General features: G+C 40.3%; 1 protein-coding gene across 2 annotated transcripts in view; it reads left to right on the top strand.

Annotated features, from left to right (window-relative positions):
* Positions 1-449: 449 nt before the first annotated feature.
* DIPK1A (divergent protein kinase domain 1A) overlaps positions 450-16,861 on the top strand; it is a 131,927-nt gene continuing 115,515 nt past the window's right edge. For both annotated transcript variants that reach the window (XM_066268684.1, XM_066268683.1), the window contains exon 1: positions 450-575. In XM_066268684.1, the coding sequence (XP_066124781.1) occupies positions 522-575 (54 nt within the window). In that variant the 5' untranslated portion in view covers positions 450-521. The remainder of the gene's footprint in view (positions 576-16,861) is intronic.

Here is a 16,861-nt window from a genome sequence, read left to right as displayed (position 1 = left end):
GCGTCAGGACCGCGGGGCAGGCTGGCGTGAAGCGCGGCGGGGCAGCGAGGGGAGCGGGGAGCCAGTGGCCAGTTCGACGCGGTCCGAGGGCTCGGCGCTCCGCACCCAGCGGCGCACACCCTCACCCCGCCCGCCCCTCCTCGCGCGGGGCGTGCGACACCCCAGCTTCCGCGGCGCCCCCCTTCCCCCGCACGCCTCCCCTTTAAGCGCTAGGCGCATTTAGATTTATGTCGGCCGAGGCGGAGCGCGACTCCCCTTTATGGCGGAGTCGGGAGCCGCGGCACTGACAGCCGCGACGGCCGGGCAAGGAGAGCAAGAGGCCAGGCCTCGGGCAGCGGGCCGCCGTCACCGCAGCGGAGCCGGAGGGGGGGGGGGGGAGCTCCGCGCGCGCCGCGGCGGGGGCGGAGGAGTGGGCGGGCCTGTTGGGTTGGGGGCGGGGAGGCGGGGAAGGCTGGGAGCTGGGCCGCCGGCGCTTGGTTTCTGCCTCTGACTGCAGCGCGGCAGGGCGATGTGTGATTACCATGGCGAGGAGTCTCTGTCCAGGGGCCTGGCTAAGGAAACCCTGTTACCTCCAGGTAGGCCGGCGGCGAGCGCGCCGCGCACTCTCCCTGACCGCGCGGGACTTGCCTGCCTCCCTCCTCCTTCCCTGCGTCGGTGCCCGCCCGAACCCCGCTGCCCCCTGCCGTCGGCACCTGGCTGCGCGCCCTGCCCGTTGCCGGGGCGCCGCAGCCCCCAAGGCAGTGCTGCCCGCGCCCCCCACCGCTGCCCCGGCGCCTCTCCCATCCGGGCCGGCCAGGCTCAGGGACCCAGGTCACGCGGCCGGGGAATCGCCCTTGCACCTCTCGCAGCTCAGCCCCTAGAAGTGACTCGGGCGCGACCCTACACCACTAGCAGTCGTGGCTGGGCAGTCGGGGCTCGGGACGTGCCGCGGTCTTTTCCTTAGTCAGGTGCTCTCCTCCCCCTTCCCAGGCGGGCCCCGCAGGTCGGCTTTTCTTGACTCAGTGTCCTGGCTCTTCAGTCGGTGGTAGATAAGGTGGTGTGTCATTCCTCCATAGTTTAGAAAATCGTGGCAATTTGTCACATCAGTGTTTCTCCTAACCCCCGAGAAGCGGCGTGTACCTCGTGCTGAGCTCCTTGGTTCGATCTTTCCATCACCCGTGATTTAAATAGGAGGTAGGGCTCGGAAACCCGAGCGTGTCGGATGGGTGTTTGCTTCTTGAAAGGGGACAGTGTCTGGTGGCAATCTCAAATACCCCAGGAATGTAAACGTTATTCTCAGTCTTGTCAGGTGTACTGTTCGCGTGTTAATTTTTCATGATTTCCGTTCCACCCTCTATTCCGCTGCCAGTCTGTGTCTTCGAACCCTACTACTGCCTTCATGTCCTGTTGGTCACCAGGGGGACCTAGTAGACATCGTGAGTAGCTGAGCGCAAATCCATCACCCCATTGGAAAAACAAGAACAAATCAATGCCTGGCGTGGGTCAGCCGTGTTGTCTGCATTCAGAGGACAGTATTCTTTTACCGCTTACATGAAAAGGCTTAAAGGAATTTAAGATAATTTTGGAACAGGAATTCATGCTCAGCTCTGCCTTTATAAATTATTTTAAAAGTTGAGAAGGAATCGTCATGGGGCAAGTGAAGCTTACATTTTTATTTGGAAGTTGCATGTGTAAATCATTGCCCTGCCACGAGTGATGTGCTGCAAATTGGATGCATGGGTTGACAACCCATGATTTGACGGGTATAGGAGTAAAACCGACCGCCCTGCGTCTTTGTAGCAGCTCCACTAGCAGTAACTGTGTGCCTTGAGGAACCCTGGAGGAACCCAAGTCTAGAATTCAGCCCAGGCCACGTGGTATCTTTATGTGAGCAAAATGGTACCTCCCCAGACTCTATACCTAAAATAACTTTACTGGGTTATTTAAAACATATTTTACCAAAACTATTTGGCTATTTATTTTAAATTTTTTAGGTTTCCATGGCAGACCTTGTTTTAGACTTTGATTTGCCTTGCTCTAAATGTTCTCCACAGATATGGCTCTGATATTTTTTGGCACCGTTAGCGCAATAGCTCTCAGATTGGCTGAGTTAAGATTAGTTTTACAAATATTTATGTTTCCATTAATTGCAAACATTTGGATTTTTTATGCCCTTCTGATTGCCTGCATCATTGTCTGTTATCAGATTGAGGTAAACACAGATTTTAAGTGTTGCGAAAGGATTTGGGGGCATAGAGGTATTTTAGTAGGCTATTTCTATATAATGTAATGATTAAACAGAAACTATTGATGATGGTATTTAAGATAAATTTAAAACTTGGGAACCCAGGGGTCTGGTGGGGTTTTTTTTTGTTTTTGTTTTTTTTGGTTTTGTTTTTTTACGGAGACAGAGAGAAAGAGAGAGGGATAGATAGGGACAGACAGACAGGAACAGAGAGATGAGAAGCATCAATCATCAGTTTTTCGTGGCGACACCTTAGTTGTTCATTGATTGCGCTCTCATATGTGCCTTGACCGTGGGCTTTCAGCAGACCAAGTAACCCCTTGCTCGAGCCAGTGACCTTGGGTTCAAGCTGTTGAGTTTTGCTCAAACCAGATGAGCTGGCGACCTCGGGGTCTCGATCCTCAGTCTTCCACATCCCAGTAGACTCTCTATCCACTGCGCCACCACCTGGTCAGGCGGGTCTGGTGTTTTAAATATTTCTTGGTATTGGTATTTAGTCTCAATTTTCTTGTCAGTTGTACCTGTTAAAAAGGAGGCCTTCATATTCCTCGTGTGTCATACCTTCGTTTGTTCCTTGTTGCCTAAGTGCCTCACCTTCTGCTTTTTATATTTCCTCTACCAATAGGTGCTTCAACCTTGAAATTGTTTTGGACAAAGTCAAAATAAAATATTTTCAACTGAGCCTATTATACAGCTATTCAGTTTTTCAGCCACCAAAGGTTGAATTAATGTACATATACAGTGCTACTTTCCTTTATTTTTATTTTTTTAAGAATAAAATCATGTTCCTTTGGAAACCCCATGAGGCATGAAGAAGGGCTGAGTTTTGTTCATTTGTACATCTCTTTTCATTATGACCTTGAAAAAGTTTGATAACTTTTTGATTCCAGTTTCCAGACTGTAACGTAGAAATTGTAGTTCTTAGCTGAATACATCTCATGAATGTAGTGAGGATAAACTAAATGAAGTTAAATGTTTTGTTATACCTTTACTGCATTTTAAGTAGAAAAGCACAGAGCTTAAATGGTAAACACAGATAGGTAAATATGTTGAATTACTTCAACCAAAGGTCCCTGGCTTTCTATTTCCTCTTTCCTTTATTTATTGAGCATTTATTGACATATGTGTGTGATAGAACTTATTTTTATTAACTCAGTCACTGACTTAATAAATATTTGTCACATACCAGAAACTTTTTGAGGTGGTAGGGATTCCACGGAAGCTAAACAAACACCTCTGTGGTCCTCATGGAGCTTCTAGTCTAGTCAAGGAGACAAACATTAATCAAATAATCTCAGAAATATGTAGTGACGACCGTAAGTGTTATGAAGGAAAAGAAAAGGAACAAACAACTATTTGAGAGGAAGAGAACAGTTTAATCTCTTTTAAAAGTATTTTACTATGGAAAAATTTATATGTTCATAAAGCAGAAAAGACTAATGAACTCTCATGCACCTATCAGCTGCCCTCAACCATCAGTATTTTGTTTCATTTCCTCTCCCCATATCCTCTTTCTAACTGCCCAAAGTATTATCAAATAAATATGAGATATTATATCATTTTGTTCAAATATCTCAGAATGCATTTCTAACAGATAAGGATATTTTTAGACATAGTCATAATACCATTATCATACCTAACAAAATTAACAACAGTTCCTTATTTTTTCCCACCCTCCTAGGTATGCGTTACCCTGACAGGACTGAATAAATTCAATTTGCCATGGAGTGGATTTATGGTGATTTGAAAGGGTCTCTTGGCAAAAAAAAAACACCAAAAACTCTCCCCTTACAGCTTGTTCCTGCTAATAAATTCTTCCATTTAAGGGAAACTAATTCTCATTTCATATCTTGGGACATAAATGTCTTAGAAAATAAATGTCTTGGTTAAGTAATATTTTCATGTAAATGTATTATTTTAATTTAAAGCGAGGCTGTAATTAGTCAATAGGTATAAAAGATCTTGTTTTGTTTGGGGTAGAGGAAGGGGTGAAGAGTACTGAAGGATTGTATTTCAGAGATAGGGGAGAAAGATGAAGGGCCAGCAGGAAGGCAGGGAGGCTATGGAGACCAGCTCTGTATACTTGTAGTTTTGCAGTTTGTCTTCAACTGGGTTGGATCAAAAAGTAGTTATGTCCTAAGGTGTTCAGGCCTTAGGGCTTGCAATTAATTTCCTCATCCTCCTACAAATTACAGGGAAAAAATTTTAAGCAATTGACTTAAATATTAAATATTCCCAGTATTTTCATTAATCTAGATATCACTGTGGTAATTGATAAGGCTTCTAGATAACTGTAGTATTAGATAATTAATGATATATTTTCACCTATAATATGGATTAAATAGGCATTTATGGTTTAATGTGGGGCCTAATCACTGTTTATAGCTCTGTTTGTATAGCAAACTCTTTTGCTTGTGAAGAAAACAACTGATGTGGTATATCCATTTTGTAGAATATTATTCAGCAATAAAGAAGAATGAAGAACTGATACATGCTATAACATGGATGAACCTTATAAACATTAAATATCTGAAAGAAGCCAGTCATAAGAGACCACATAATTATATGGTTCCATTTATATGAAGTGTCCAGAGCAGACAAATCTATGAAGACAGAAAGAAGATAGATAGTTGTTGCCTAGGGCTGGGAAAGTCAGGGAAAAATGGGTATAAAGTTTCTTTTTGGGGTAATGGGAACATTACAAATCAATACTGATGATGGTTGCACAACTCTGTGAATATACTAAGAACGTTGAATTGTATACTTTAAGTGTATGAATTGTATAGTATATGAAGTGTATCTCAAATAAAGTAGTAAAAAATGGAACTGAGTTTATACCATTGATGTGGTCCTTCTCTCTGCCTCTTGTTGCAGATTCTACCAATGCCAGCTTTTGGGGGCTGAGAGCACTTCTTCCAGAGGAGTGGTTCAGGCACACTGTTTGCCTATGGTGGCTTTTCTGTGAGCCGAGTGGGCTTGTGCCCTGCCTGAAATAGATAGCCAACATCAGTTACCTAAACAACAAGCTTCTCTCGTGGCAAGGCATCCTTCCCAGAGCATGCTAACTTACAGTTGCATCATTCAACAGTTTTTTTGAAAACTTACCTAGGAAATGGTACTTCCTGGTTTGGCTAAATATACATTGAACAGAGTAGAATCCTGCCTCTGAGATCAGAAACTGGATGTGTTAACAGTTTAGACCATTTTTAGGCAGTGTTTTTCTTCCACTCACCATTATGGTGATAATACTTGTGGCCTGCTGGGTATGGTATAACTGTGACACCTGTATTTGTCTGTTTTTAGCATTCTGTTTTCTACAAATTAGGACCTATGTTGTTTGGGATTTACTTAGACTGAGTGGGACTGATAACACAGCAGCCCTATAATTTGTTGGTTTTGGTTTAGAATACCTTCTTCCTTCTTACTATCATTAAGTCCTGAAGAATGAAAGTTAAGACAACTTACGGTAATTCTCTGTACTTAGGTTATACACATTTTCCAATCCAGTCATTCTGCCTGCATGCCCTGTTGCACATAAAAAGCTAGCAGAATTCTAATGAAATTTGACGTCTCAGGATAGTTGAGTACTTCTGAAGGTTTTAATAAGCCCTTTGGATTGCAAAAGTCTTAAATTTCTTGAGGTGTCGTCCTTTTAAAAATGACTACTCTAGCAGTTTCGTTGTGTGTTCAATAAGGCTGTCGTGAATGAATGAGTAGATGGCATGTTCTAATTAGGGTGTTAACACTTGTTTAACATTTTTGGTACCTGGTTCTTTGGTTGATATTAGTACTATTTTCCAAATATGATTGTTGTTTGGTTCTTTATGACTTAATGTGGATATTTTATGGGATTTAGTGCCAGACAGGATTACTGATACAGACTAACAGGTAATAGTGACGATGTTGACAAAAGCTATCTAGTAAGAGCAATATGGCTTCTTGCTCATTTTCAGCCTCTAGGATTATTTTAAAACTAAGAATAATTGGAGCAGGTGGTTGTTCCCTATTCCCCAAAGGCTTTGGAGGGAGAAGGAGTGTACATGTGGTTCTCATTGGCTTTATCAGATTGCTCTTCAGAGCTATACTTTTGCCTTTACCTGAAACTAAATCTCCAGAACTGTGATTAGCTTTCTGAGAGAACATATGCTTCCCATAATGTCTTAAATTCAAGTGTAGAATTATAATGCAACCATTTGATAATACCATTAGTTGCTTTTATACCCCTATTGGAAACTCAAATAAGTGGTGAATTCTCAGGCAGATTTCATCTTTGCTGCACTCTCGTGCCAGAGCACACAGTGAAAGTGTTTCTTCTTGTCATCTTCCCAGTGCCCCGGTTTTTCATCTTGATGGATTATAGATTTGTTTTGTATTCTCTATAGAAGTTTTCTTTTATTTTAGCAGTTAGGTACATTTTCATTTCTCTAGTTGCCTCTTAAAAACAATGCTGTAACCACCCTGTTAAATAGCAACTTTTTATATTGTCTGATTGAAAAGATAAGCCTCTCACATTTTTAACATCTCTATTTCTGGACATTTAAACATTTTGAATAATTTTCCTTTCAAACCTTTTAATCTACAAAGTATATGAGTTTAGAAAAAACAGGATAATGTAATGTGAATATATATTTTAAAATACATTATGGATAAGTTTTTCTTCTGAAATAAATAGTTCTTTTTTATTTTTTTGTTTACTAATGGAATGTCTTTTTTAGATGTGATCATGGTATTGTGGTTATGTTTTTCCTTTTGTTTTTTATTGTGACCCGAAACACATAACATAAAGTTTGCCATCTTTATCATATTTAAGTGTATAATACAGTAGTGTTAATTATACAGACATTGTTGGCAACAGCTCTCTTGAACTATTTCATGTTGCAAAACTGAAACTCTGCCTATTGAACAACTCCCCATTTTGCCCGTCGCCCCCCCCAGCCTTTGATAACCACCACATTCTACTTTCTGTTTCTATGAGTTTGACTTACCTCACATCAGTAGTAGAATCAGGCAGTATTTGTTTTGTTTGTCTTGTTTCACCTACCATAATGCCCTGCAGGTTCATCCATGTCCCAAATAACAGAATTTTCTTTTCTGTTATGAAAGGTCCAACTATTGTAAATAATGCTGTAGTGAACATGGGGATGCTGTTACCTCTTTGAGACCCTGCTTTCAGTATATATATACTTACAACTTATGTATATCTATCTTGAAGTAGGATTGCTGGATCATAAGATAATTCTATTTTTAAATTTTTTGAGAAACCTCCATACTATTTTTCATAGTGGCCGCACCATTTTACATTCCAATTGACAATGCACAAGGGTTCCAATTTCTCCACATCCTTACCAGCACTTTTTATTTTGTGTGTTTCATTTTTGATAGTGATCATCCTAACAGATATAAGTTGATATCTGACTGTGGTTTTGATTAACATTTCCCTGATAATTACTGTTTGGAGTCCTTTGCATGATTTAATCATGCACTTTTTTTATGCACTTTTTTTTTTTTTTTAATTAAGTGAGAGTCAGGGAGGCAGAGACAGACTCCCGCTTGTGTCCAGACCTACCGGCAAGCCCCCATTAGGCGATGCTCTGCCCATCTGGGCCAATGCTCCATTGCTCAGCAACGGGAGCCAATTATTTTAGCGTCTGATGCAAGGCCATGGAGCCATCCTCAGCGCCTGGGGCCAGCTTTGCTCTAACCATTGGAGCCTTGGCTACAGGATGGGAAGAGAGAGGGGAGGGAAGGATGGAGAAGCAGATGGTCGCTTCTCCTGTGTGCCCTGCCTGGGAATCAAACCCAGGACTTCCACACGCTGGGCCAACGCTCTACTTCTGAGCCAACTCTGAGCCAACTAGCCAAGGCCTTCATGCATTTCTTGGTCATTCTTTGGAGAAAGTTCCGTCTTTTCTTACAGTTTTTTAGGTTAGAAGTCTAAGCACAGTGTGGCCCAGTTGGTTCTCTGCTCTAGGTTTCATCAGGTTGAAAATCAAGGTGTCTGTTGCTAGGGCTGAGTTTCTTTCTATAGCTCTGGGCATGAATTGGCTTCCAGGCCTTTTCAGGGTGTTGTCAGAATTCAGTTTCATATAGTTGTAGTACTGAGGCCTCCATTACCTTACTGCTGTTGATGGGATGGGTGGTTGTTCTCAGCTTCTAGAGGCTGCCTACATTCCTTAGTTCATAGTTCCCTTTCTCCATCTTCAAAGCCAGCAACAGTGATTGGAGTCCTTTGCATGCTTTGAATTGCTCTGATTTTTCTTTTTGCTCATGTCTCTAATTCTTCTGTCTTCATCTTCTGTTTTAAGGGCATATATGATTACATTGGGTCCACTGGGATAATCCAGGAGAGTATCTCTATTTTAAAAGGTAGCTGATTTAGTAACCTTAGTTTTGACTGCAAAGCTCCTCCACAGTAATACCTAGATTAGTGTTTGATTAAATAACTGGGGCATTGGGAATTGAGAGAAAGATATCTTTAGAATTCTGCCTATCATAGAGAGAATATAAATGAATTCTGACAGTTAAAATAATTTCCTAAAACATTTCATTTGTTTCTTTCCCATTACTCTTAGGTTTAAAAATGTTGCCATAGAAAAGATTTTATAACAGAGTTATTATTGTATTTATCATTCTAGCAGTTATTGTGAGGAATTTTTGGTATTTATTAAAAAGAAAGAAAATGCAAATAGATGCTGAACATGTGGATTGTTTTTATAATACAGTAGACTGTTGAACAACATGGGTTTGAACTTATCAGGTCCACTTATATGGTTTTTTTTTTTCAATAAATACAATGAGTATATTTTTTCTTTTTTTGTGATTTTCTTAGTAACATTTTTTTAGCTTACTTTATTGTAAGAATACAGTATGTAGTACATATAACATACAGAATATGTGTTAGTTGACTGTGTTGTTGTTAAGGCTTCTAGTCAACAGTAGGCTATTTGTTAAGTTTTGGGGTTGGTCAATAGTTATACCTGGATTTTCTGTGCGTGGAGTGGGGTGGGGCCAGTGTCCTTAATTCCCCATCTTGTTGAAGGATAAATTGTAGATGCAGTTCTTAAACCTTTTGTACCCTTATACAAGCTAGAGTAAGAGTTTGAACTCTAAGAAAAGATTATTTAAAGTGTAACCTATTTGTATTTATTATTATAATTAATTAATTAAGGTTATTTTCCTTACCCCTTAAAGAAAACAGTACCTTGGTTTTGTCTTAATGTGTCAGTTTACAACATTTTCAGTCACACCTGATGTAGTAGAAATAAAGTTGTTCTCAATGAATACAGAGTTTGTTTACTACCCTGATCTCGTGCTTTATCTTGAGCACACATAGGCTCAGGATGTACAAAATGATGCGGTACAGTATACATATTTTTACATATATTTTAAAAATTCTGTTATCACCCTAAGATATTGAACACCAAGCACAAACTTCTCTCTTTTGCATTCTTACTCTTTACTGTTACCACCATCACAATCATCTCATCCTCGCTATTGTCATCATAATTGGGTCCTTGCCACTCCAGTGGTTCTTTTTCTACTCAGTCAGAATCCCATGATCTGTCATTTCAGCTACTCTTCTGTGCTCACTTACCATCTCCTTGCTTCTCTGACCTTTTATTCTTGCTCTCATACTCCCACAATTTCCTTTTGGTCTCATCTTCCTTTGTCCCCTGCTTTCTCCAGGACTCCAGCCTCCTACTTTTCATTTTGTACAGTCTTTTTGGGGAGTTGCATCTCTTCATGTGGCTTCCACTATAACTCAAATACTAATGGGTATCAATTCTGTGTTACCTGCCCAAACCTCTCCCAAAAACATCAGATTTGCATTCCCAGGTGCTTACTTTATATCTGCTAGTGCTTCACATTCAACATGTCCAAATCTAGTCCCCTCAACTTGCTTCTTTTCCTGTTTCAGTTAGTGATACTCTCCAGTTACTCGAGAAATATATCCAAATTCTTTTAGACACTCTTTTTTTTTTTTTTTTTTTTTTTTTTTTTTTTTATAATTTTATTTTTTTTAATGGGGTGACATCAATAAATCAGGATACATATATTCAAAGATAACAAGTCCAGGTTATCTTGTCGTTCAATTATGTTGCATACCCACCACCCAAAGTCAGATTGTCCTCTGTCACCTTCTATCTTGTTTTCTTTGTGCCCCTCCCACCCCCTATCCCTCTCCCATTCCCCCCTCCCCCCCCTGTAACCACCACACTCTTATCAATGTCTCTTAGTTTCATTATTATGTCCCACCTACGTATGGAATAATACAGTTCCTGTTTTTTTCTGATTTACTTATTTCGCTTCGTATCATGTTATCAAGATCCCACCATTTTGCTGTAAATGTTCCGATGTCATCATTTCTTATGGCTGAGTAGTATTCCATAGTGTATATGTGCCACATCTTCTTTATCCAGTCATCTATTGATGGGCTTTTTGGTTGTTTCCATGTCCTGGCCACTGTGAACAATGCTGCAATAAACATGGGGCTGCATGTAGACACTCTTTCTTAATCCTCATACTTAACCTCTCAGCAGTTTCTCTAGTGCATCTCCTACATAATATTTGATTGCCTCACCTTTTTTCTTACACAGTGTTGCCAACTATAGTCACTGTGTTGTACATGAGATCTTCAGAGCTCATTTATCTTATAGCTGAAAGGTTGCACCCTTTTACTAACCTCTTCCTGTTTCCCACACCGTTTAACCCCTGACAACTATTTTTCCACTTTCTGTATCTGAGTTTGACTTTTTAAAAGTGATAACACTCAGTATTTGTCTTTTTCTGTCAGGTTTATTTCACTTAGCATAATACCCTCAAGATCCATCCATTTTGTCACAAATGGCAGAATTTCATTTTCTCATGGCTGAATGATATTCCATTGTGTGTGTATGTGTGTGTCACCCCTTCTTTATTCATTCATCTGTTGACGGATACCTAGGTCAGTCATTTCCATATCTGGGCTATTGTGACAATGCAATGAACCGGGGAGTGCAGATATCTCTTTGATATCTTATTTTCATATCCTTTGGATATTTACCCAGACATAGGAATGCTGGATCATGTGGTAGTTCTATTTTTAATTTTTTGTAGAACCTCCATACTGTTTTCCATAGTGGCTGCACCAATTTACATTCTCACCTATAGTGTATAGGGTTTTCTTTTCTCCACATCCTTGCCAACACTTGTTACCTCTTCTCTCTCTTTTTAAAATATTTTTATTGGTTTTAGAGAGAGGCAGACAGAGAAACATCAATTTGTTGGTCCACTTATTTATGCATTCAGTGATTGATTCCTGTATGTACCCTGACCAGAGATCAAACCCTCAACCTTAGCATATTGGGACAATGATCTAACCAACTGAGCTACCTGGCCAGGGCATGTTTGTCTTTTTGATGATAGCCATTCTGACAGGTGTAAGGTGGTATTGGGTTGTGGTTTTGACTTGCATAGTGATGGTGAGCACCTTTCAGCCATATTTTTCTGTTGGGACTACAGTTCTCTCCTTTTGTCTCTTAGGCCCACTGCAGTAGTCTCCAGAATGTCCTTCCTGCCTCAGTTACCCCTTTCTTTAGCTACATCCTTCACATTGCCTTCAAGTAGTCCTCCTCAAAGTACAGATTTGATCAGATCTCCCTCCCTGCTTATGAAATCCTTCAGTGGCTTCCCTTTGTCATCAGGAAACTATGCAGAGTTTTGAGCATGGTCCTTTATTTCTGGTCCCTTCCTGTCTTGCTGTTTCATTTGTGCCACTACCACCTCATGCATCATTTGCTCTGCAATCCTGAAAAACTTCCAGTTTCCCAAACATACCATGCTCTCTCACATGTCAGTCTGTCTTCCTGACCTTTCTTCCTTTTTGCCCTAGAATGCCCTGCCTGAGTTTCCCTGCATCCCTCTTCACTTGGTTTATCTCAGTCTCCTACTTGTCCTTTAAGTTTCAACTCAAAGCAGAGGTGAGCTTTTAATAATCCCCTCCAACAATTCACGTGTGTTAGTGTATCTCTTCTGTGTCCCAGACTGTGTGTACATCCTGTACATCACATCTCTTCAGAGCACTTAAGATATTGAATTGTCATCAGTGGTGTTCATGTCTTTTTTCCACTCCAGACTGATATCATTGAAAGCTGACACGATAATTTCCTTTCTCTATCCCAGGGGTCGGGAAGCTTTTTGGCTGAGAGAGCCATGAACGCCATATATTTTAAAATGTAATTCTGTGAGAGCCATACAATGACCCATGTACATTACGCATTATCCATAAAAATTTTGTGTTGTCCCAGAGGACAGCTGTGATTGGCTCCAGCCACCCGCAACCATGAACATGAGCGGTAGGAAATGAATGGATTGTAATACATGAGAATGTTTTATATTTTTAACATTTTTTTATTATTAAAGATTTGTCAACAAGCCAGATGCAGCCATCAAAAGAGCCACATCTGGCTCGCGAGCCATAGGTTCCCAACCCTTGCTCTGTCCCCTGTGCCTAGTTCAGAGTAGATAGATGCTCAATATATGAATAAATCAGCATACACCCTTGTAGAGAGATTGAGTTTTATGGGGCTGATTATGGTAGATTGACTAATATCTTGTGTGAGAGAAAACGTGTATACAATAACGTGAAATCTCCCCTCCTACGTCCTCTTACCCCCAGTTTTACTCCTGAAAGTTGACTTCCTTGAACCACTTACCTTTTTGGATTTCCTGATGGCTACAACTCTGACTTGTAGAACTGTGTGTCTAAAGGGAACTGAAGCATCTTGAAAGGTGCATAAGATGCTGAATTTGGGTATGGGAAGAAATTATTTGGAATTTTATTTATTCTCATAAACACTTTTATATCTTAAATTTTTTGTCAGAATAGCTGATTTTCTTTTTTGTTTGTTTATTATTATAATAGGCATTCCCCCTTAAAATCTATTTACAATTATTTATATAAATAATTTATAAATATATATATATATTTTTTTTTTTTTTTGAGTGAGAGGAGGGGAGGCAGAGACAAACTCCCGCATGTGCCCCAACTGGAACCCACCCGGCATGCCACCTACCAGGTGATGATCTGCCCATCAGGGGCTGCTCCTTCGTTGCTCAGCAACAGAGTTATTTTAGCACCATAAAGCAAGGCCATGGAGCCATCTTCAGCAGCCAGGGCCAACTTCCTCCAAATGAGTCACTGCTACAGGAGGGAAAAGAGAGAAAGAATGAAAGGAGAGGGTAGAGAAGCAGATGGTCACTTTTCCTGTGTGCCCTGACTGGGAATCGAACCTGAGACTTCTACACGGTGGGCCAACGCTCTACTACTGAGCCAACTGGCCAGGGCCTCTTATGTACTTTTAACTTCATTTTTTAAAAGATTTTATTTTTATAAATTTTTTTTAGATTTTATTTATTCATTTTTAGAGAGAGAGAAGGGGGGAGGAACAGAAAGCACCAACTCCCATATGTGCCTTGACCAGGCAAGCCCAGGGTTTTGAACTGGCGACCTCAGCATTCCAGGTCTATGCTTTTACCCACTGCGCCACCACAGGTCAGGTCAACTTCAATTTTTTATATGTTAAAATATACACATAACAGGTTAATATAGTTATAAATTTATATAGAATATAATTAAATATGTTAAGGATTTGTGCTCTAAAATATTTTCCTGAGAGGATTGTACAATCAGAAAGATTTGAGGTCACTGCTCTGAATAATAGGCTTTACCTCTATTTCTTGATTTATCAACTTTAGATAATAGCAATTGACTTCCACTTTTAAAAATGAATATTTAACTTTCTTGCTCTACAATCATCTTACCCTCTTCCAGTGTTTGGTAATTGTATTATTAATGTTGTTGTTTCTTAACTGAGTAACTTTAGATAATGACAACTCTATTTTTTATTTCATTCATTTTTGACAGTCTTAATGGATTCCTGTCCCCTTTTTTTCATTGATTTTTGAGGGGGTGGGGGAGAGAGAGAAACACCAACTCCCTGTTCCACTTAGTTGTGTACCCATTGGTTGCTTCTCATACATGCCCTGACTGGGGCTTGAACCAGCAACCTTGGAATGGAGCCAGTGCCTTCAGGATCAAGCTGGCGACCCCAGCACTCTGGAGTGACACTCTACCCACTGCACCACTAGCCAGGACCAACTCCCCACCCCCTTTTAAGAAGAGGCTTTAAGTTATGTGCTCCTTTTTCTATCTGTTTTTTTTATTTTGTGTCAACTGTTACATTTTGTTCTATTACCACAACCAAGTCTCCCCTATAAGTTGAATCTAAAAGATGAGAGCTATAAATATTATAGCATTGTACTATGCTATTATGACTTGTTAATTTTTCCGTACAGGAAAATCTCCTTTATGAACTGAAACCCATTGACTGCAGCATGAAGTTATTTTGTCCATGCCAGGAAAGCAAGTAGAATTAACAGACCAGTAGAAATGCCTCCTGTTAGTAAGCAAAGTACTACAAGGATTTATCCCTTCCTAAGAAATAGGGAAGAGAATATGTGATGTTTGCACATTTCCCATACAACTTTCCTTTTGGCTTATAAGTCATGCTTGCTTTTAAATATTCCAACTAAGGAGTAATCATTTAAGCCAGGGGTCAGAAACCTATGGCTCACGAGCCAGATGTGGCTCTTTTGATGGCTGCATCTGGCTCGCAGATAAATCTTTAATAAAAATAATAATGTTAAAAATATAAACCATTTAATATATATATATATAATATTTATATATATTTAAACCATTCTCATGTATTACAATCCATTAATTTCTTGCCGCTCATGTTCATGGTTGCAGGTGGCTGGAGCCAGTCACAGCTGTCCTCCAGAACAACACCAAATTTTTATTGGATAATGCGTAACATACATGGGTCATTGTAATGGCTCTCATGGAATTACATGTTAAAAATATATGGCATTCGTTCATGGCTCTCTCAGCCAAAAAGGTTCCCAACCCCTGATTTAAGCCTAACCTATGGGATCTGTAATGATATAACAGTTATGATTTGAGATCACAATGGGCCACAATTTCTCCCACGAGCAGTTAGTACACCTTTTCTGGAATGGTTACCTGATTATGCTCAGCTTTAGGGAGCAGATATTTGTCATCTGCCTCCAAATCCAAGTGAACTGAGCTAGTTCTGGGATGCTGGACCATTTGAATAATGAAAACAACTTTTACCTTCAGGCAGAGCATTGCAGGTGGGAATTGGCTATCATTTGGTGCCCTGCTTATAGAAAAAAAAAAAAAGGAGAGTGAAACACTTTTGGCCTGTCTTTCTCTTACAGTCCTGAAATTTATGTGTTGAGACCAAACATGTCAAAGTTAGTTCTAGCCTAAGATGAAGAACATCTCTATTTTTAGTACCCCCCAAAATATGATTCTATAAATACTTAGTGCAGAGCCAGTTTGTGTGCTAGGATTACATTTTCTTCTCTCTAGGGCTAGGGTCATGACTCCTGGGTTCTCAAGATTTGAAGGTCAATAACTACTAGATTGATCCTCTTTTCTCATATTCCATTAATTCTTTATCATCAGGGTGCATGTAGGCTTGTGTCCGATTTGAAACATAGATTTTGCGTGTGTGTGTGTGTGTGCCATTTGTCTTTTTTATTTTAATTTTCAGGGAGTTTGTAATTGCCTTTCTTCTATTTTTTTTTTTTTTTGGCGGAATGGGGGAGGGGGGGAGCCTAATAGGCCTTTATCATAGCTTCACTTTTTCTATACTCTCAGTTACATTTTCTGTTCTATGGAATCCTCCTTTGTGACCTAACACTTTTCTAGGCTACTGCACAACTGTCTTCCAATTATTTCCCTCCAGTCTTGGCTTGGAATCACTGTTCTCAGGATTCTGTGTCTTCCACTATCCTCATTTATGCCATCATTTTACTGGAGTATATCCTGAAATAAGTTCTTGAGTAAAAAATGTGTGGGAAGTAAACTATCTGAGTCATGTCTAAAACTGTCTGTTCTACCTTAGTACTTGTTTGTAGTTAGGTTAAGTGTTGAATTCTGAGCTGAAAATAATTTTCTCTAGAAAATGTGAAAGCGTGGTTCCATTCCCTTGTCTTCTAACATCTTCTGTTGCTGGTAAGAAGCCAGTGTGACTACCAGTCCTTTGTGGGCGACTTGTTTTTCCTGTTCGGAGCCTCCTTCTTATATTTGTTTTGGAATTCCATGAGGAAAATATAGATGAGGGTCTTTCATCAGTTATTGAGCACTCACTGAGCCATTTCAGTCTTAAGATTTGCTTCTCTTCTTTGCCCCTGTTGAATCTATTATTTATTTAATACTTTCTCCCCCTCTTTTTTCTGTTCCCTCTTTCTGGGGCTCTTACTAGGCAAATGTTGTACCTCTGGGGTTAGCTCTTTGTCTCTTATAGTTTCTCTTTCATTGCTCTCTTTTTATTCATATGCTCTCATTCTGAGTTTCTTCATTTTGTTTTCTGGATCATCTGTTGACTTTTTTTTTTTTTTTTTTTTTTTTTGTATTTTTCTGAAGCTGGAAACGGGGAGAGACAGACAGACTCCCGCATGCGCCTGACCGGGATCCACCCGGCACGCCCACCAGGGGGCGATGATCTGCCCCTCTGGGGTGTCGCCGCTCTGTTGCGACCAGAGCCACTCTAGCGCCTGGGGCAG

The sequence above is a fragment of the Saccopteryx bilineata genome, chromosome 3, assembly GCF_036850765.1.
Source record: "Saccopteryx bilineata isolate mSacBil1 chromosome 3, mSacBil1_pri_phased_curated, whole genome shotgun sequence".
Taxonomy (NCBI): Eukaryota; Metazoa; Chordata; class Mammalia; order Chiroptera; family Emballonuridae; genus Saccopteryx; species Saccopteryx bilineata.
This window is presented reverse-complemented; position numbering and strand designations above follow the sequence as displayed.